Here is a 21,606-nt window from a genome sequence, read left to right as displayed (position 1 = left end):
TCTAATCTTGCAAAACTGAAACTTTATAACCCATTAAACAACTTCACATCCCCCTTGCTTTTTTTTTTTAATATGATACTAGTATGCGTTCCTGTCAAGTGTATTTATACACTATTTTTATTTAATCAGGTTTGTTTTTTTTTAAAGAATAATCTACATGAAACAAAGTTCAAGTGATCAACTACGGTATTCACTAAAACCAGCACGTCTCCCTGCTGTGCCCAACCACCCATATTCTGTGCTAGAAGAAACCATCCTTCCCAGCTTCTGTTCATATTGTTTCATTGTATTGTTTAATTTACAGACGCAGGCATCGTTTTTCTTAGTTTTTTGTTAATGTAAAAGTACTGAAATGAGTATCCTTAAACCTAAAATTGTAAGCACTTCAGTTATTTTAAGATACACCCTGAAAGTAGTATTTCTGGGTCAAAGGGCATACATTTTTTAAAGTTTTTTTTGAGGCATACTCTCAAATTCTATGCAGAAGTGTTGTGCCATTTTTCTATGCCACCAAATATATACATCAGCATCAGGAAAAATTATTTTAATAGATGAGTTTTAGAACCCTAGGAACAAAGTTAACTGTGCCTCTGTTTGCTGAAACCCACTTTAAGGAAGTGATTGTTACTTCCTGCGCTCTCTTCCTTCCTAAAAGGTTCTCTTAAATGTTTTCTTGGAGCCTTAAAAATGGAGATGACAGAAGTGACTGGTGTGTCGCTGAAACGTGGGTCTGTTGCTGTTGAAGACAATGACAGGGTGGCCCCAGCTGAGGAGGCAAAAAGACAGAAGATCTTGGACCATTGTCTGACCAAAAGTCAGAGCGAGCTGGAGCATGTCTCTCCACCCAGTGGGGTCAACGTGCCTGAGCCACCTGAGGCTGTGAGTGCCAGAGAGGGTACAAAGAATTCTGATGTGCAGTTGGAAGAAGAGGAAGAGGAGGAGGAAGATGGCCTCTCTGAGGAGGGTGAGGAGGAGGAGGAAGCTGAGAGTTTTGCAGACATGATGAAGCACGGCCTCACTGAACTTGACGTTGGCATCACCAAGTTTGTAAGTTCTCATCAGGGATTCTCAGGCATCTTGAAAGAAAGGTATGTTTCACTTACATGTAAAGTTATTTTTGTTCTATTTGTTTTTCTGTTTTTTATTTACTTAAATTATAGTTAACATACAGTATGGTATTGGTTTCAGGAGTAGAATTCAGTGATTCATCACTTACATACAACACCGAGTGCTCATTGTAACAAGTGCCCTCCTTAGTACCCTTCACCCATCTAGCCCACCCCTCCACCCACCTCCCTCCATCAGTCCTCAGTTCTCTATCATGAAGAGTCTCTTGTGTTTTGTTTCCCTCTCTTCTCTCCCCCCACTCTTTTGTTCTTCTGTTTTGTGTCTTAAATTCCACATAGGAGTGAAATCATATGGTATTTGCCTTTCTCTGGTTGATTTATTTTGCTTAGTGTAATACATTGTAGCTCCATCCACAGTGTATTGTCATTGGAAGTGGCAAGATTTCATTCTTTTTGATGGCTAAGTAATATTCTCTTGTGTATATCTACCACATCTTCTGTAAATGTTCTTCAGTCAATGGACATTGGGCTCTCTCCATAATTTGGCATTCTATTTGTTCTTTAGAAAGAAATTAGCAAGGGGCGCCTGGGTGGCTCACTTGGTTAAGTGTCTGACTTTGGCTCAGGTCATGATCTCACAGTTTGTGAGTTTGAGCCCCGCATCGGGCTCTGTGCTGACAGCTTGGAGCCTAGAACCTGCTTCAGATTCTGTGTCTCTACCCCCCCCACCGCCCCCCACATCTCCATCACCAATATGTTCTATTTAACTTTCTGTCCCCAAGAATGGTTTATTGACGATCATGAAGGAATTAGGATGGAGGAGAGCTGTCTAAATGAGCAGATGAAGCCATTTCAAGATCAAATGAGTAAATAAAAAATAATTTTTGTGTCAAGCCTTGCTAATATGTAAATGAGTGTTGTTCACTTCTTTAAAATAAATTGTTTTAAATGGTTTTAAGTTTTCTCTTGAATTGGTCCTAAAATCTTAAATCCTTAACTCTTCCAGCTGAATGTGCCACATCTACAGTAGAAAGAAGGTAGTCTTTGGAGCCAGAAGGATCTGGGTATGAATCTAGACTAGTTACATAGTATCCTTATCCAAAAAATGGTTCCTAATACTACCTTGTGGTTTTTGAGAAGGTTTTAAATAATGTGTGTAGAATATTTAGCATAAAGGCAAGCTTCAGGTTGGTTCATAGTAGATATACTGGGTTGTGATATATATTTTTTTAATGTTTATATTGGGGGGGAGGGGCAGGGAGAGGGTGGGCAGATAATCCAAAGCAACCCTGTACTGTCAGCGCAAAGCACCAGGCTTGAACTCACGAACCTTGAGATTATGACCTGAGCCAAAGTCTGCTTTTCAACTGACTTGACTGAGTCACCCAGGCGCCCCAACGGGGTTCTGATTCAATTAACCATGCCATAGTTTATGATTCACTTTAGTATGGACTGTTTATATAATCAATAGGGTAATAAGCTTTGATTTATGCATTTCTCTGAAAGAATATTCTAAAGCTCAGAGGGTCTTTACGTTCTGTGTGAAGAATGCAAGCTGTGGCGTAGCATTCTTTAAGAAACCAGAAAAAAAAAAACTGCACATGAACTTAGTAATGAAGAATTAAAAAAAAAAAAAATTCCTGTTTTGGGGCTCCTGGATGGCTTAGTCACTTAAGCATCTGACCCTTGGTTTCAGTTCAGGTCATGATCCCAGGGTTGTGGGGTCAAGCTCCATGTAGCAATTCTCTCTCTCTCTTTCTCTCTCTCTCCCCCCCTTCCCTCTACCTCTCCCCCCTACCCCCATCTGCCCCCTCCCCTGCTCGCAAGTATGCTGTCTCAAAAAAAACCCCCAAAATTAAAAAAAATTTTCATATAACCATGAAGCTTAATGTTGATAAACTTCCTCCTAAAATTAATCAGAAGCAAAATGTTAATGCTTTGAAAGTTTGTGTTTTCTTTTCATCAGATACTCCGACTTTGTTGTTCATGAAATAGGAAAAGACGGACGCATCAGCCATTTGGATGACTTGTCTGTCCCCGTGGATGAGGAGGTGAGAGCAGCTCTCTGACAAGCCACTTTCCCTATAAAACAGCACTTCCGAGAGATCCAGAACTATAGAACTCTAACAGCATTGACTTAGCATTTCCAAGAGATCCAGAACTATAGAGCTGTAACAGCTTTGAGTTCTGTGTGTGACTCACTGGGAGTTTCATTATTTTCAAGGATCCAACGGAAGACGTATTTACGGTTTTGACAGCTGAAGAAAAGCAGCGTTTAGAAGAGCTCCAGCTTTTTAAAAATAAGGAAACTAGTGTTGCCATTGAGGTAAATAGCACAAAAACATACATTTCAGGATTTTCATTGCTTCTTTTTGGGTAAAGTCTATAAGCATCTATTAGAAAAATTACAGTAGTTGACGAAATGATGACTTTGCCCTATTTGATGTAAAAGAGCATTACCCTAAAAATGTTTTGATCAGTGGCAAATAACCAGTATCCAGACATACTATAGCAAAAAAATGTTACGTCGTAAGAAAATTTTATATGACCACAAGTCAGAAAAGAAATGCGTTGTTCCATGGGGCACCTGGGTGGCTCAGTCAGTTAAATGTGCAACTTCAGCTCAGGTCATGATCTTGCGGTCCATGAGTTCAAGCCCCGCGTTGGGCTCTGTGCCAACAGCTCAGAGCCTGGAGCCTGCTTCAGATTCTTTGACTGTCTGTCTCTCTTTTTCTCTCTCAAAAATAAATATTAAAAAAAAAAAAGAAAGAAAGAAAGAAATGTGTTGTTCAAACCACAAAGTGACTATTCTGTCACAGTGTCTGTAGCCAAAGGACTGCCACCATCTAACAGATGTGTGGCCTAATAGGCCCTGGCCCTGGCTCTCCCTCCAGCAGCCTCTGGCTGTCAAGTGGGTCTTGGAGGGAGAGGAGTTGGGAAAGAAGTAAGGGAACATTTTGCTCAACTTGACTCAGCTTCTGCTATTGAAGAAAAGGAGAGCTCAGCTACTAAATGGGCTAGTAGATGTTTTTTCAAAAGCTTTTGTTAGGAAAATTTTATTCTTCTCAGTGATGTCCAGTAGAATTATGTGAGCCATGTTTGTAATTTTAAATCTGGTAGAAACTTAAACAGGTGCAGAAACAGGTGAAATTAGAAGCGACTGAGGGTGGTTCAGTCCCACCAACTGTGAAATCATGACCTGAGGCGACATCGAGAGTCACATGCTTAACTAACTGAGCCATCCAGGTGTCCCCCGACATTTGTTTAAGTGCAATAAATTAAATAGAAAATAACAGTGTATTATATGCATTAAGGATAAATATTATTTTGTAAGATTTTTTTAAATTTTTAAAAAATGTATTATTTTGAGATTGAGAGCATGAGCAGGGGAGGGGCAAAGAGAGGATCTGAAGCAGGCTCTGTGCTGTCAGCACGTAGCCTGATTCAGGGCTCAAACTCATGAACCGTGAGATCATGACCTGAGCCAGAATGAAGAGTCAGATGCTTAATGACTGCGCCACCCCGGTACCCCTCTAGATTTTTAGTAAGGCAGGTGCATGTATATATTTCTGACTGTTGACTCCAGATGTGAAATGTATTTCTTAGTGTGAGACACATTCAAAAATTGAGCAACAGTTCCTTACATAATAAGTTTACATTTTTTGATGTTGATTTTTTTTTTTTTATTACGAACAAATATATGAGAACACCATTATAAAATAGTCCAGTATGGAATAGGATTCATTGTGAGGCAGTGTAGATTGGACTATTCAAGGGAGTTGAGTTTCTGATATCCTGAAAGGCACGGCTTGCCTCCATTTCCATCTGTGAGCCCTGAGGTGTTCGCCCAGCAGAGTCCCTGAGCAGGGGTATCTGTGATGGGTGGCTCTGGAGTCACAGCCTGCACTGTACACGTGGCTCTGCTGCCCTCCAGCTGTACAACCTTAGGTCCTTCTCTTAACCTCGTTTTCCTGATCTCCAAGTGGGTATACTGGTAGCATGGTAGGGAGATGATAAGGATTAACTAAGACAATGATTCTGAAGTTCCTGGTATAGTGCCTGGCAGAGAGTCATGCCCTATAAACAGGCTCTTAAGATGTGCGGTATTATGAAGCTCTAAAAGATTGTTGAAGGGGCGCCTGGGTGGCTCAGTTGGTTAAGCGTCCGACTTCGGCTCAGGTCATGATCTCTTGGTTCGTGAGTTCAAGCCCAGCATCGGGCTCTGTGCTGACTGTTCGGAGCCTGGAGCCTACTTCGGATTCTGTGTCTCCCTTTCTCTCTCAGCCCTCCCCACCTTGCACTCTGTGTGTATCTCTCAAAAATAAATAAATGTTAAAAAATAATTAAAAAAAAAAAAGATTGTTGAAATCATACCCATGTACCTCTGTTACTTTGCATAGCTGACAACCTGACTAGTGATTTTACTACTTCATTAGTGTTATTTCCCCATTTAATGTTTCTTCAATCAGTAGTAGCATGATTTGTTTTTAATAGGTTATTGAGGACACCAAAGAGAAAAGAACCATCATCCATCAAGCGATTAAATCTCTGTTTCCAGGATTAGAGACAAAAACAGAGGATAGAGAGGGGAAGAAATATATTGTAGCCTACCATGCAGCTGGAAAAAAGGCTCTGGCAAGTAAGTGTGTGCATGACGTGGCATTTCATCTGTCTGTTGGTCACGGGTGGCATCCTGCTTCTCGTGTTCCTTGCCTGTTCGTGTTCAGGGGCTACTTTGCTGTTATGCAGAAAAGGATATCAATCATGTCATTCCTTCAAAGAAGGTGAATAATATCACTTCAGATGCCAGCACCATCCTGCAGACTGTCTGGTTAGGGGCATTAGGTCTCTTATGTGAGTGAAGATTTGCTACATTTACAGTGGTGCCTGAGAGATAGTCATCGCAATTTGATATGTTCCCTGAAGAGCAGAGTGGGCTCAGCAGCAATTCAAGAAGAAAATGGAAGGACGTTGCTCATTCTGTATTCTTAATGGAGGAGAGAAAGCTTTCAGATGAACAAAAAGTCCCTGTGGCACATTGCAAGAGCTGTTGCTTTACAACCCTGAGTCTCTTCTTCACTCACACATAAAAAACATGGAATACATGGCAAAGCGGCCCTCCACCCAAGCTCATCTTTCGTTGTATATGATTCATTTGAAATGGGTGTGTTGTCAGTGAATTTCTTTGATATTTATGCTCTAAAAGAATTTCTACAGTTATATATGCTTGAATATAATCTTAAGAAGAATTTTTCTGCCAAATCAGCAGACATAATTCTAATGAAAATTAGAATGGGAAAAAGATAGTTCCTCACCCTCATTTCCTACCAATGATGGCTTCTATTAGTAAAGAGTCGTTTCTAGATAAATTTGTTAGAGGAATTCCAAGACTACATAACAAAAGACTTCGTGCGGTTAGTGCTTTGTGAATATTCTCTCAGGCTAATGCTGTGAGTGGATGAAGCCTTAATTGTTTATAAGTATGATTTTAGTGAAATGGGGGAGGGTATAAAAAATGGGAGCAGAGAGGCGCCTGGGTGGTGCAGTCGGTTAAGCGTCCGACTTCAGCCAGGTCACGATCTCGCGGTCCGGGAGTTTGAGCCCCGCGTCAGGCTCTGGGCTGATGGCTCAGAGCCTGGAGCCTGTTTCCGATTCTGTGTCTCCCTCTCTCTCTGCCCCTCCCCCGTTCATGCTCTGTCTCTCTCTCTGTCCCAAAAATAAGTAAACGTTGAAAAAAAAATTAAAAAAAAAAATGGGAGCAGAGAGAAGTTTAGTTAGCTGTGCCTGCAAAAACTATGTAGTCAATTCGGTCAGTCTGGATAGTGACACAGGAATCAGAAATCTTGAGCAGCTGGGGAAGAGAAGGTGGACATTGGAGGTCACTTCCCCGGAGATGCCAAAAAGAAAATGAGATGATGTGTTCTGGAACAACTGAGGGCACAGGTTGCTAATCACCTCTCAAACCACAGACAAATGGCTTGGCTACTGTGTGTTTCTCTGATGTCTGAGTCACAGTATAAGATAGTACCTTAGCACGCTTTCTTCCAGCCAGGGTTCTTCAGCAGAATTAAACCCCATGGAGAATGATTCGAGTGACTCTTTTTGCATTCTCCCAAGCTTGGCAGATAGCTAGTAACTATTCTAGATGTGGAGGAGAGAGGGTGACTTAACTACTGCAGCATTCAGTTTTAATTGTCTCAAGGAGCCCAGGCTGAGAACGGCTGCTAGGGAAATGCCCCTTGTAGAAAGGCAGTCCCCATCGGTCAGCCACCCTCTTTCAAAAGCGAGAAGAAAAGGCAAAATCTTGCTCTGCAGACTCCTGCTTCTTGGAAATGATCTGTGTTTCTTAGAAGATGCCAGGCTTTGTGATCGGCAGGGAGGGATTTCAGGGCATTTGCAGGTCACGGTGGCCTTTCGGTTTTCCCACCCTTTCCCCTCAAGTGACTGGTGCCAGACCTCTCACATTTTGTCTGTATCCACATTCTCTAAGCTTGTGCCACACCCACCTTTTTTCTTTCCCAAAGAAAAAAATTTCCTTCAGATTTTTCAGGTGAGCTGCTGAGCATGTATGACGCAAACCATCCTTCTCCATTGCCCTTACACATCTTCAGTAAAATATGAATTTCCCAGTTTAAAAAGAATCACAAAACCAGGTCACATTGGATCGTCACTTGCAAAGAGATCTAAACCTTTTGGGCTTGAGATGTGGCATTTGGTCAAAGATAGACTAGATGTCTGAACTGTTGTCTCCCACCCCCTCCTAGACCCAGGCACTGGAGAGCCTGCGTTCACCTCTTGCAGCTCTAGCTCCCTCCCAGCGAGAGTACCTTGTTAGTTAAATACCATTGGAAAAGTAGAGAGAGCTAGGATCCAGAGACTGTTCTTGCTTCTGTAGACAGAATCCAGTGCCAATGACAGCTTGTCTTCTTGGGCTGCCTTGCCTAGCATTTGAACGATTACCTTTTACTTATTTTTATAAATTTATTTTTTTATTTTGAGAAAGAGAGTGCTAACAGAGGAGGGGCAGAGAGAGAAGGAGAGAGAGAATCCCAATGTGGGGCTTGAGGTTCATGAGGTCATGACCTGAACCAAAATCGGGGGTTGGATCCTTAACCGACTGAGCCACCCAGGTGCCCCTGAATGAATTAGCTTTTAAAGCTTCATTGCAAAGATAAGTTTATAGTGTTTTTAGCAGTCCTTTCCTACCACACTCTGATATAAATTGTTACATGCATTATCTAGCAGATTTGCAATATTCTTACCTAAACTCTTCTCATCTAGAGCCATGCATCCTAAAACATGGGCATGGTGGATTCTAAATCATGGTGCCCAAACACTACAAATTACCAGCTGTTTTAACTCAGATGTTATTTTGTTTGTTAATCTAGTCAGATAGATAGGGCCCTATCTAAGCATAGTTTGATTCGCCTACCAAAGCATACTTATGGTATTTTTCTGAAAGTATAATTATTATAAATCATTAATCAGGGAAATTAATTTATATTTTGAGAAGCATAGTATGTATTCCAGATGCCTCTAAGAACTTCTTTTCAAAGACTTAAGTAAAAGAAAAAGGAAAAATCCACTGCATGTTATATAGAGGTTCTCCATACTTAAGGAAATGAATGGTTCCCAGCAGGGATACTGGATCAGGGAATCCACAGAGACCAGCGGGAGGAAGAGCCAGACAGATAAAAAGGAAACTGTCTGGGAGACTGGTGTTATGGAATCCCCAAGAAGAGTGACTGCCAATAACCAAAGTGATGAGCAGTGGAAAATATTATGGATGGGTTCAGTGAGATAAGACTTCTGAAATATATCCATTGGTTTTTAGCAACATAGAAATCATTGGTGCGTTGACCGTAGCAGCTCTAGTGGAGTAAGATTGGAAACCAGGTTACATAGTGGGTTGAGATAGAAGGCAATAAATACAGATTGCTTTTTATTTTTATTTATTTTTTAAAGTTTACTTATTTATTTTGAGAGAGCAAGAGCGTGCATGAGCAGGGGAGGGGCAGAGATAAGGAGAGGGAGAATCCCAAGCAGACTCTGAGTTCAGCATGGAGCCCGATGTGGGGCTTGAACTTGTGAATTGTGAGATCATGACCTGAGCTAAAACCAAGAATTGGACACTTAACTGACTGAGTCATCCAGGCGCCCCCAGACTGCTTTTTAAAATAAGCTATCAGCAGGGGCTCCTGGGTGGCTCATTTGGTTAAGTGTCTGACTTCAGCTCAGGTCATGATCTTGTGGCTTATGGGTTCGAGCCCCTCTTCTGGCTCTGTGCTGACAACTCAGAGCCTGGAACCTGCTTTGGATTCTGTCTCCCTCCCTCTCTGCCCCTCCTCTGTCGTGCTCTGTCTCTCTCTCAAAAATAAACTTTAAAAACATTTTTTTTTATTTTAATAAAATAAGGTGTAAAGAGAGACACCTGTCTGGCTCAGTCAGAGGAGTATGCAGCTCCCGATCTTGGGGTTGTGAGTTTGAGCCCCACGTTGGATGCAGAGATTACATATATATACATAATTTTTTAAAAGGCTGTAAGGAAAAGAAGAAAGGAAAAGAAAGGAAAGCATCATGGTTGAAAGGGAGGCATCGGTTTGACTTTTTTTTTTTTTTTTTGAGAGAGGGCGCAAGTGAGCGAGGGCAGAGAGAGAGAATCCCATGAAAGGCAGAGAGAGAGAGCGAGAGAGGGAGAGAGAGAGAGGCGGGACTTATGCTCACCTGATGCAGGACTTGAACTCATGAACTGTGAGTGAGATCATTACCTGAGCCGAAGTCAGATGCTTACCGACTGAGCCACCCAAGCACCCAGGTTTGACTTTTAAAATGGAAGAGCTGTGGGCATATTGGTATCCTGAAGGGAAAGAGCCAGGGGGGAGTGGGCAGGCAGAAATTATGTTAGAGTAGTAGTGGGTGGAGCAGGGTCCTGAGGGTGCTGGCAAGGTCAGTGAGCAGGGGTGCAGTCGTGGAAATGGCCTCGAATAAGGAGGAAAGAATGTTCTGCAGGCTACCCCATACGGTCATCTTTCTCAAACTACATTTTTTCCTTCCTTATTCATGAGGATCTCAGCTCAGTACATGAATCTTCCTGAATATGGTTTCTTTTGCTGTTGGTTTCTATTTCTGCTGTACTGATGCTGCTGTATCAGACCATCAGAAGGTTGCTTCCAGTGATCTCAGCCTGAGAATTTTTTGCATCCACATTTTAAATCAGAATGTCTTGAAAAAAAGTCTCAAAGTTATTTTAAATTCTCTTCAATTACAAAGCTACTCATATCCTACTTAGAGTTCTCAGGATTCAGAGTTGAGAAAGTCAAATTGCTCAAAATAAGTTGAGACTCGTTGATTTCTCTGTTATTCAAAATATTCCCAGTTAATTAATACATATGCTTGCTATTTTGTATCCTGAGTACACTTAGAAAAAGAACCTTTGTATCTGCTCTAGACAGAGGAGATAATTGTATGCATGCTCAGTGCTTGGTTTTGCTAATAAAAGATGCATGTGTGTGAGCCAAAACTCATACTCAGTTGTCATGGTCTCCCTCAAGGTGTAATAGCGTTTAGCTTTTTCACCTTGTGGCTTCATTTATTTCTCACCATTATAGTTGTTTGTGAATGCTCTGAAGGGGTCATTAAGGGAAAGTATAGCTTGCACTTCATCAATTTTTATCACAAGTTTTTGCTAACTTTTTATTACGGACATTTTCAGACGGGTGCACAAAGTAGTATTGAACCACTGTACCCCCATCACCCATCTTCAGGACTGACATTCTGTTGTTTTTCTTTGATCTTCTCCTCCCGCTTATTTTTTCTTGTGGAGTGTTTTAAAGAAAATTCTACATAGCACTTCATTTCACTTATCAGTATTTCAGTATGTATTTAGCAGCTAAGGCCTAAAACCCCATACCAGTATCACATCCAACATAAGGAACAATAATTTCTTAATATCTAATACTCAGGGCACGTTCAGTTTTTCCCTGTCTCAAAAATGTCTTTTACATACAGATTACTTGTCAAATAATGATAGAAACAAGTTCCGAACATTTCATTCAATAGATGAGTCTCTTAAGTCATCTCAAATCCCTTTTAATTTATCAGTTCTGGAGAACTGTTTCTGTAATGATTTTTTTCAAGTAAAGTTGTTGTACCTGACTGCAGGAAACTCATAAAACCCAGAAAAACACAAAGCAGTAATTACTTAGGTAATCTTAAAAATAATCTTAGGTAGTACTCTGTGAAAACAAGTCTCTAAATGTGGAAGCATTTTGTATTCAGTCTTTTTTTAAGTTCTTATTTAAATTGCAGTGTGTTGACATAAGAGTGTAATATTAGTTTCAGGTGTATGGTGTATTGTATTCAGTCTTAAACCTTTTGCTACATCCCGCGGGTACAGACAGTGTACCCATGCAACTTTGAGGACACACTGACATGTCATTGTGAGGAGGTGAGGAGGTTGAGACAGGGAGGCTTGTCCCTGTAGGTGAGTTTTTTCCTCGTTCACCATGTGCCTCTGAGACATTCCATTGTTCGTGTCTGAATGGCTGTTAACCCACCACATGACTAGCAGGTGCCGTAGCAGTCCTCGGTAACCTGTCCATGCGAGCATTTGCATGTTCACCTCTTAAGCACTTTAACGTTATTCTGAATTAAACATTGCTCTCTTGTGCTCTTTATGCTGTGCATTTGGACAGAGGTCAGAACTGCAGCAGGTAAGAGCGGTTGGTGTTTCATATAGATAAAATGAAATGCCAATGATTTTTCTCCCAAGTGCTAAGTATAGACAGTTTTATTTCACTGTAGTGAGCTGGAAGGAAAGCCAAAAATAATACTCTTATTCACAATCTTCTGAGGATGAGTTGTGAGGAATTCACACCAAGAGCCAAAGAAATACTTTTTTTCTCCAAGACAGAAAAGACTCACGTTCATATTTATCAGAAAGGAAAAGCCAATCGCCTAGCATACGTGCTGTGGCAGTTTTCCGAGATGATTTATTGGTTCATTTGTTCTTTACGTTGTAGCATAAATCACTGGCCTATCGAGAATGCTTTTTGCCTTGACAAAGCCAGGTGTCTTAGCAACTTCAGTGCCAGGAGTTTCTTATCTCTGTGAAGAGGAAGGATTCATGAGTTCATGCTAAAGGATTATTTTAGGGACAAAGACAAGGGAACATTTTTAAGAGAAGACGACTCTTAAGGATTGTATGAAGTATTTTTCCACAGTTGTTCTTTCATGGAGCTACAGAAATCAAGTGAATTAGATGTGTTCAGGTAACAGTGGCAGCTGTGTGTTGCTCCAGACCCACGAGTCTTATTGTACAGCGTCTGAAAGTGTGATTGTGGCTTACATATTTTCTCCCAAATATGTTGATTTTTCAAAATCAAAGTTTAAATCCTAATATTTTTTTAAAAATCTGTCTTCTACATTACAGTATAGTTAAAAATGTTCGTTTAAAAGAATACTTTTAAAAGTTCTCTGAAGTCTGGACAGATTTGCCAGTGTTCAGAAAGTTGAACAATCAAACTAACTGTAGTTCAGAAGTTAACGTTTAACTTGGCTTAATTTTTAGTTTCCTTTTCCCCAAGAATAATGACCCGTTTTGTTTTCAATGGTAGCTGCTTGCTCTGTCAGGTAAACATTTGTAAACCAACTAGTATTAACTAAACTTTTGTGACCGAAGTAGCCTTTGGAAAATTCAAACCTGTCACTGTGGCAACTTTCACAAACTTTATCCCCGTCCCTGTGGAGGCGTCCATCCGGGGTGTGTGAACACCTGGCCGAGGACACAAAGCAAGGTGTATAGATGCCAACTGGAGTGCTGTTTCCCTCTGGACTGTGTGTGTTCTAGAAGGCCAGTACCCACCTAGAAGCCATCGGGGGAACGGTGGACCTCTCTGTTTCTCTGTGTGAGGACCGCTGTTTAGTCTCCCTCATTTATCACACAACCTGCATTTCAGCTTTTGATTGTAAATATGGACAATGTTGCGTACCCAATCACAGGAAGTATAATTCCTATAGTCTGCACTACTGTAACCATTTAACCTGTATTTCTTGTCAGACTAGATCTGATTTCTCACTCAGAGGTTCTTTGGTGAAAAATGAGCTTGTAGGTTTCATAATAAAAAACTTAGATCGCTTTTATTATGGTATATATAACATTTAATTTTTTTGTTTTTAAGATCCAAGAAAACATTCTTGGCCAAAATCTAGGGGAAGTTACTGCCACTTTGTACTCTACAAGGAAAACAAAGACACCATGGATGCTATTAACGTACTGTCTAAATATTTACGGTTAGTATCTTGTTCTTGTGCCCATACAAAATCCTCTTTGCACGCTAATGAAAAAGGAGTGGGAAAACAGGCAAATGGATAGCAAATGTGTCTCCCAATTATAGTTTCCTTAGGTAGTAGGTGAATTCTTCTAACCTCCTTGCTTATTGCCAGTGATCCGAGGTGGAAATTCTTTAAGTGAGTAGTTCACGTAGAGCTGAGAGTTACCAGTCTGTCCAGCTGAAAGTAAAAATTAACCTGCTCCCCCGGAAGCCCATGCTTCAATGTGTTTGCTGGGATTTGCTTTACTAGACTGTAAACTCTTAATTCTTGGAGATTGACTAGATTGAAAACCTGAGACCAGTCAGATTTTCTCATAGGAGTGCAAATATAGCAGAGATGGAGTCTCTGAGGATGGGCCTGGTGCCGAAGAATTTTTCTTCCATCATGGATACAGACACCGCAGCAAATCTGTGTGCAATGGAAATTTACTTTCTGATACATAGTAAACCCAGTTTAAACATGGTACACAGTGTGATAGTTTGCTGTGGCTGCCATAACAAAATATCACAGACTGGTGGCTTAAGTAGCAAACAAATTTTCTCACAGCTCTGGAGACTAGAAGTCCCAAGACTTGTTTTTTTTCTGAGGCCTCTTCTTGGCCTACAGATGGCCACCGGCTCTCCGTGTCCTGCCATGGTCTTCCCTCTGTGTGCATGTGTCCCTGGGGTCTATGTGGTCAAATTTTCCCTTCTTTTTAGAACACCAGTCAGCTCGGAAGGCCCACCCTAAACTGGCCTCATTTTAACTTAACCCCCTCTTGAAAGGCCCTATCTCCAAATACAGTTACTGTTCTAAGTTAGTGGGGGTCAGGGCTTCCACATATGGATTTGGGGGAAAAGATCATTCAACTTGTAGGACGCAGTACTCTCTAAGTAACATTTTATTTTACTCCAGTTGTTAGCTGTCTGGGAGAGAGTCAGTGGTACCTGTCTGTACCTGAGCCTGGGAGAATAGACCACTGGGGAGGGAGTTCCTCTCAGATCTGCAGTTGGGGAGTGCACAGAGTTCAAGAAATTTTTCCTGTGGTTTTCCTTCTCATGTGGAACGGTTTCTGTAGAATACTTCTTAGCTAACGTAGTTACTTACACTTTTACATCAAAACTATTCCTATCCCTATTTTAGCATTTGGCTTTCTTAATGCAAAGAAATAGCATGTGTTTTTGGAAACTTCACATTATTATTAACTTTTTAAAAACTGAAGATGTAAAATTTTCAGAGTGGTATGTTATCAGAAATGAGTTTCTCTTTACCTTCACAGGTGTGTAATCTAATGAACAGCCCGCGATCAGTAGGAAATGCATTGTTTCCTTTGTGGTTACTGGCTAGCCAGTCTTTGAATGACATGCTACTCACTCACCACAAATGTTCTAAGTCGGGCCCTGCTAAGAAAGGAGTTATTTGGGCGACGTTTACTTTCTTATATTTATTTTGAATCTTAAATTACGAGAAATACAGTTTCCTAATGGTGTGCAAGTTCATACGTTTGTTTTTGTTTTACCAGAGTCAAACCAAACATATTCTCCTACATGGGAACCAAAGATAAACGGGCCATAACCGTTCAAGAGATTGCTGTTCTCAAGTAAGTATAGAGTACATACTGGGACTCGTTCTGCAGAAACCCTAGCACCACCTTCCAGAGTCCTCCGCTCCCCCCTTGAAACGGTTGCTTCTGCCTATTCAAAAACACATTTTTTTTCCTTCTTATCTGTATTTTGTAACATTTTTACAGCAAACATGTATTATTTGTGTGGTTTTTAAAGGATTTTTGTGGTAGAGCCAGGAGAATAAGTGCTTCTTTCTCTCCTTCCTCTCTGTTGTTCATTCATTATTAATACGAGTTATTTAAAATTTAATTACAAAACAGTGAATGAGCTCTTTTGTTACACACCAGGGATATACAGATGAAAAGATGGTCTCTGCATTAGAAGCAATTATAATTTAATGGAGCAGGAGGACAAGTAAATCAGAACTTCTCACACAGTGCGATAAAGGCTAAAATGGGGGGTTGTTGGGACAGACCTGACAACAAAGCGTGGGGCTTGTTTTGGGGGACAGGCCAGGGAGGGCTTGCACAGAAATTGGGATGTGCGAGTTTTCATCTAATCAGGGCTTCTTGGCCTGTGCCATCACCTTTTGAAGTGGGTAATTCTTTGCTGGGGGCTGTCCTGTGCACGTTTAGCAGTGGCCCTTGTCACTACCCACTAGATGCCAGCAGCATTCTCCCCCAACCCATTCCCCTGCCCCCCAGCTGTGACAACCAAAAATGTCTCCAGATTTTGCCAAATGTTCCCTAAAGGGCAAAATCGCCTTGGTTGAGAACCACTGGTCCAGATTCTAGAAGGACAAGTTGGAGTTTCCTGGGGCCGTGAGGGTCTGGGGTTGCTGGTTTGAATCAAGAAAACAGCTTGTGAAAAGACGCTGGAAACGAGTTGGGGAGTGCAGCACATGGGGTACCTGGCAGGCACTTGAGTCTTGGGGAGCTAGCAAAAATAAGGCTCAAGGGAACGGCAGGATCCAGATCCTGAGGGGCCATAGGCCTCGGTGAGGATCTTGGACTTGACCGTGATATAATAAACAGAGGGATCATGTTTAGGGGCAGGAGTAGGGGTTGTGACTGGAGCAGGTGGGTAACCCTGGAGATCAGGGCCATTGCAATGTCCTGGGGGTGGGAGAACGGAGCTCTGAACCCAGCCAGCTTAGTGAAAGGAAGGGGAAAAGATGTACTTGTAGCTCTGTGACGTCAGACAAATTTAGGCTTTCCTCTATGCCCCCTCCTCCCCCCAAGGTAAGGAGTGATGGGAGGGAGAAATAAAGGGACAGGAGGAAACTTCCGTGTGTGTTCATTATCTTGAATGTGGCCATGGTTTCCTGGGCCTATTCACACGATAAAACATGTACGTTTTGAATATGTACAGCTTACCACAGGTTAATTATGCTGTAATGAAAAGTAAAGTCGTTTATACTTGCTGTTCTCGCTGAAAGTAAATACGTGTATTTATTTGTAATTCCCATATCTTTTCATAGAGTTGAGGTGGCATCTCCTCTGCCCCACAATCCCCTGTAGTCTGCTGCTTTCCCACTGTTGGGATTCACTTGCACTGGTGTTGGGGTTAAGCGTCCGGTTGCACCCTGCTGCATTTTCCAGTCCTTTTCCTCCTTGACCTTGGGATGGAGGCAGGATGTAGTAGTGAAAGCAGAGTAAGAACGTCTGCTCTCCGTGACTTTACTGTGTGTGCAAATGCTGATGTGTTTGAAAGAGAGCAGCACAAGATACCTGAAGAAGTTCTACTTGGTGGCCTGTTCCTTTTCTTCCCATGACACATAGAATGTGGAGTCCTCTGCTGAGAGTGGAGGGGGCAGGAGTGGGGAGGGGAACTTGAAAAGAGTGTGAGGATTTGAAATCGCCTCCAGGGGGAGTGGGCCGGTGGGGGCTAGTCAGAAATGGGGAACAGCAGTGATTTGAGGGCTCAGGTTTTCCATCCTCCATGGTTCTTGCCTTCCCTTTGGGAGCTAAAATATCATTGTAGACAATTCCTGTGTTTTCTGGCTGGCTCTGTGAATTTTTTTCACATAAATTAAAAAATAAGTAAAAAAAAAAAAAGTAAATTCATCGCCTGGCTGGCAGTCAGTGGAGCATGCAACTCTTGATCTCAGGGTTGTGAGTTCAAGCCCCATGTTGGGTGTGGAGGTGACTTAAAAACAAAATCTTTTAAAAAATAAATAAGTTAGTTTTGTTTTCATCACAGAAAGAACGAGGTAGAAAGTGAAAGTTAAGCCATAATTGTCCTTCCTCCTAGTTGCCTTGTGCACAGCTCAGTGTGTTTTTTGTGAGCGACTCTTTTCCTTTGAACCAAAATATTTATATAGAATGTGTTCTCGTGAACAGTAAATGGTGTACCTCTTTCCCTTTTAGTACATAGCAAAAGATATTTAGATATATGGCGAATCCTAATTTATGAACTGTTACTCTATTTGGGGATGTTGACATTGTTTCCCATTTCTTGCTATTATAAGCAATTCCATGACAGACATATCAGTAGCTAAATCTTGGGCACATCTGTGAAAACTCCATTAAGATAAACTTAGCGGTGGAATTCTGACTTAAAGAGAATGTGAAACTCAGGTTTTGGGTTTTTGATACCAAGGCCTAATTACCCTATGGAAAGGCAGTACCAACTTACCACCTCTATTCTGCTTCCCCAGAATCCTCCCTAACACAACTTGTGATTTTAAAAAAAAAAAAAAAAAAAAAAAAAAAATCAGGGATGTCTGGGTGGCTCAGTCGGTTAAGCGTCTGACTTCAGGTCAGGTCATGATCTCACGGTTTGTGGGTTCGAGCCCCACATCAGGCTCTATGCTGACAGCCCAGAGCCTGGAACTTGCTTCAGATTCTGTGTCTCCCTCTCTCTCTGCCCCTTCCCTACTCACACTCTGTCGCTCAACAATAAATAAATGTTAAAATTGTTTTTTAATAAAATAAATCATTTGCTAATTTGAGGGTCAGAACATGGCATCTCCTTCTAGATTGCATTACATGATGTGAAATCTTTGAATATTTGGAATGAAGATATTTATCTCTCTTCTTGGTCAGCCACCAGGTGTCCTACTTGATCACACTGCGCTCTGTCTCCATAGCCCTTTGCTGCTTTTATCATCTTCCTGTTGACTTAGTAAGAAACCATATTAGACACCTCAGCATTGGCCTTTGGAAAGCACATAGCACTTATCTCGCGGATGCAGACTACACCCTTCGTTTGCTTAACGATACCCGGGGCCAGGCAGGCGGCCTTTCCCGTGAGAACTGGTAGACAGGATAAACCCTCTCTGCCACACAGGCATTTTAATTATTGCTGAATCGCTCAATCCTAGGGGTAAGCAGCATTGCTTTTCAGCTTCATGTAACTCTCCAGCCACCTCGTCATTTTCACAGGATCTCAGGCAGGAACAGCCTCATTCAGAATGATTTGTTTCTTTTCTTGCCTCTTCCTGCCAGTCTCCTTTTTGAACCTGGGCCAGTTTCAGTGCCTTTGTTAATAAGGGCTGATATGCAACCTGTTGCTTACGTTGGCTCCTTATGTTTGAGAGTGAGATTTTTAGTATTCCCAAGTTACTCACAGAATTCACTATGAATTTACAAACCAGAGAGCTCCATCTGAGATCGTCAAAATTACAACTGTGAACAGTATCATGAAGATACTGTCTATACCACTTCATCTCTTATCAGGGAATACCCATCCTTCAGAACGAGTATAGCTCCTGCTTTCTCCTGTGCCAGTGGGATTCAGAAATACATGTCTGTTGTATGTTCAAGAATAGACAATAGAGGGGCGCCTGGGTGGCCCAGTTGGTTAAATGTCTGACTTCGGCTCAGGTCATGATCTCATGGTTCGTGTGTTCGAGCCCTGCATCAGGCTCTGTGTTGACAGCTCAGAGCCTGGAGCCTGCTTCGGATTCTGTGACTTCCCCTCTCTCTCTCTCTCTCTCTCTCTCTCTCTCTCTCTCTCTCTCTCAAAAAGAAATAAAGAATTAAAAAACTTTAAAATAAAGGGATTGGCAACAGAATGTGATGCATCCATAAGAAGGAATGGAGTACTGATGCATACTACAGCATGGGTGAATCTTTAAAATGTGATGCTGAGTAAAAGAAGTCAGGCACCAAAGGCCACATATGATCTGATTACATTTATATGCAATGTCCACAGCAGGGAAATGTGTAGAGACAGAGAGTAGGTGAGTGCTTGCCAGGGGCTACAGCTAGTGGGAAAGGGGTAAGTAGGTGTAGGGTTTTTTGGGATCATGGAAATGCTCTGGGATTAGATAGCCGTAACTGTTGCACAACATTGTGAATATACTAAAAGCACTGAACTTTGTAACAGTTAAAATTACCAATCTTAGGTTATGTTAATTCTATCTCAGCTTTAAAAAGAAGGAAAACAACAGAGCTGTCAGGCACCTCCATGGCTCTCTCAGAGTACCCTCCAGGATCTCCCCAGAGCTGCCAAAACTTATTTTGTTTCTGTGTAGTTGTTACTGACCAAAGAGGAGTTCTGTCCTTGTCTTCCTCACTCTGTGCATCATAATCCCTCTGCCTCCTGAATTCTTTGGGATATAGTTCCTGGATGAATTTATGCCTTGTTGGTTCCGCCAGTGTCCCCCTCTGTATGCAGTCAATGCCTGGTGCCCCTTTGCTAATGGAGCTGCTCTGAGCAGCTGGTCCAAGGCTGGACCTGACCTGCTCTGTGCTATGTGGTTCTCAGGTTGGACAAGGGGTTGGTGGTGGGGAGGGGATGGAGTACGAGCTCTGCCCGTTTCCCAACTTCTGGTTAGCTTCCTACATTTTGTGTTAATGGGGCAATGACAGATTTTTTTTTTCTCAAATTTGGTCAGCCTGCTTCTGCACATATTGAACTAGGAAACAAATAAGCTGATTGATATGCATCAAAGAATTGATTGTCTTCAGAAAGTATAGGGAAATTTTCAGCAAAGAAAAAGAGAATTCTGTGAGATGAAATGGCAAGCTGATATTATATAGGTGCATTTTAAGCAATTTATTTAACTCAGTAGCAGCATATTTTTAACTAAGGAATAAGATAAAACCCAATAATTTTTCATGTAACACTGGGACTTCAGACACTGCAGGGCACGGTTCACCCCTTTGTGGGGCTACGTCCACGATCTGCTACTTTGGGTGTATAGACCAGGCACTTTGGGGCAGAGCTCAGCCTTTTATACAGGCCCGAGGCCCAGAATCCACTTTCAGACACACACACCCACACTTCCAACTCTTGTATTTCAGGCCACAGCTGGACCATGTCTCCCGCTAGCAGGAATGAGCTCAGGGACCAGTGCTGAAAACCAGTCTAGAGCGTAAAGTATATTATTCAACAAAGTGAAGCACAAACGCTCTTCATTGTAGTAGTTCTCAGAGTAGCTATCTTTTCAGAGCAAATCTGAATTTAGAAAAACTTAAAACTGTTTTCTTATGTGCAATGATATACTATGCAGCATTATTTATAATTTTGAGAACTTGTGAACAACCCAGATGGCACAAATTGGGGAATCTTAAGTAAAAAAGTAAATTTCAATTGATGAATTATTTTCAAGCATATTGGATTATTCCTAATTTTATTTTATTTTTTTTAATTTTCTTTTTTAATGTTTATTTTTGAGAGACAGAGACAGCACAAGCAGGAGAGGCACAGAGAGAGACGGAGATACAGAATCCAAAGCAGGCTCCAGGCTCTGAGCTGTCAGCACAGGGCCTGATGTGGGGCTCGAACTTGTGAACCAAGAGATCGTGACCTGAGCCCATGTTGTACAATTAAACGACTAAAACACCTAGACACTCCAGATTATTTCTAATTTTAAAAAACCTCTTTACCAAAGTAGAGATGAATGTTGTCATAACAATATAAAAATATTTTAACATGACAAAATTTGAAAATCTCAAATGAGGGGCTCCTGGGTGGCTCAGTTGGTTGACTGTCCAACTTTAACTCAGGTCATGATCTCACAGTTCATGGGTTTGAGCCCCGCATTGGGCTCTGTGCTGATGGCTCAGAGCCTGGAGCCTGCTTCAGATTCTGCATGTGTGTGTTTCTCTCTCTCTGCCCTACTTCCACTCGTGCTCTGTCTCTCAAAAATGAATAAACATTAAAAATCAATTTCAAATGAAAAACCATTGTCTTATTTTTTTAAAGTTTATTTTCTGTTTGAGAGAGCACGGGAGGGGCAAAGAGAATCCCACACAGGTTCCACACTGTCAGCACAGAGCCTGACTCAGGGCTCAATCCCACAAATGGTAAGGTCATGACCTGAGTCAGGATCATGAGTCAGATCCCTGGGGCACCTTGGTGGCTCAGTTGGTTGAGTGTCCGACTTCAACTCAGGTCATGATCTCACAGTTCTTGAGTTTGAGCCCCACATCAGGCTGTGTGCTGAGAGGTCAGAGCCTGGAGCCTGTTCTAGATTCTGTATCTCCCTCTCTCTCTGCCCCTCCCCTGCTCCCGTTCTTTCTCTTTCTCTCGAAAATAAACATTTAAAAAATTTATTTTTATTATTTAAAAAAAAGTGTTTTGATGTTTGTTTATTTTTGAGAGGGAGAGAGACAGTGCAAGCAGGGGAGGGGCAGAGAAAGAAGGAGACACAGAATCCGAAGCAGGCTCCAGGCTCTGAGCTGTGAGCACAGAGCTCAATGCGGAACCCG

At 41.7% G+C, this 21,606-nt stretch overlaps 1 protein-coding gene across 4 annotated transcripts in view; it reads left to right on the top strand.

Moving 5' to 3' along the window:
* PUS7 (pseudouridine synthase 7) overlaps positions 1–21,606 on the top strand; it is a 58,208-nt gene that overhangs the window by 10,417 nt on the left and 26,185 nt on the right. For all 4 annotated transcript variants that reach the window (XM_053218603.1, XM_053218605.1, XM_053218604.1 and 1 more), the window contains exons 2-7: positions 656–1,088; positions 3,034–3,118; positions 3,292–3,393; positions 5,562–5,706; positions 13,247–13,358; positions 14,902–14,979. In XM_053218603.1, coding sequence (XP_053074578.1) covers positions 656–1,088; positions 3,034–3,118; positions 3,292–3,393; positions 5,562–5,706; positions 13,247–13,358; positions 14,902–14,979 — 955 coding nt within the window. The remainder of the gene's footprint in view (positions 1–655; positions 1,089–3,033; positions 3,119–3,291; positions 3,394–5,561; positions 5,707–13,246; positions 13,359–14,901; positions 14,980–21,606) is intronic.

The sequence above is a fragment of the Acinonyx jubatus genome, chromosome A2, assembly GCF_027475565.1.
Source record: "Acinonyx jubatus isolate Ajub_Pintada_27869175 chromosome A2, VMU_Ajub_asm_v1.0, whole genome shotgun sequence".
Taxonomy (NCBI): domain Eukaryota; kingdom Metazoa; phylum Chordata; class Mammalia; order Carnivora; family Felidae; genus Acinonyx; species Acinonyx jubatus.
The sequence above is the reverse complement of the archived record's forward strand: the minus strand, read 5'-3'. Positions and strand labels throughout refer to the sequence as shown.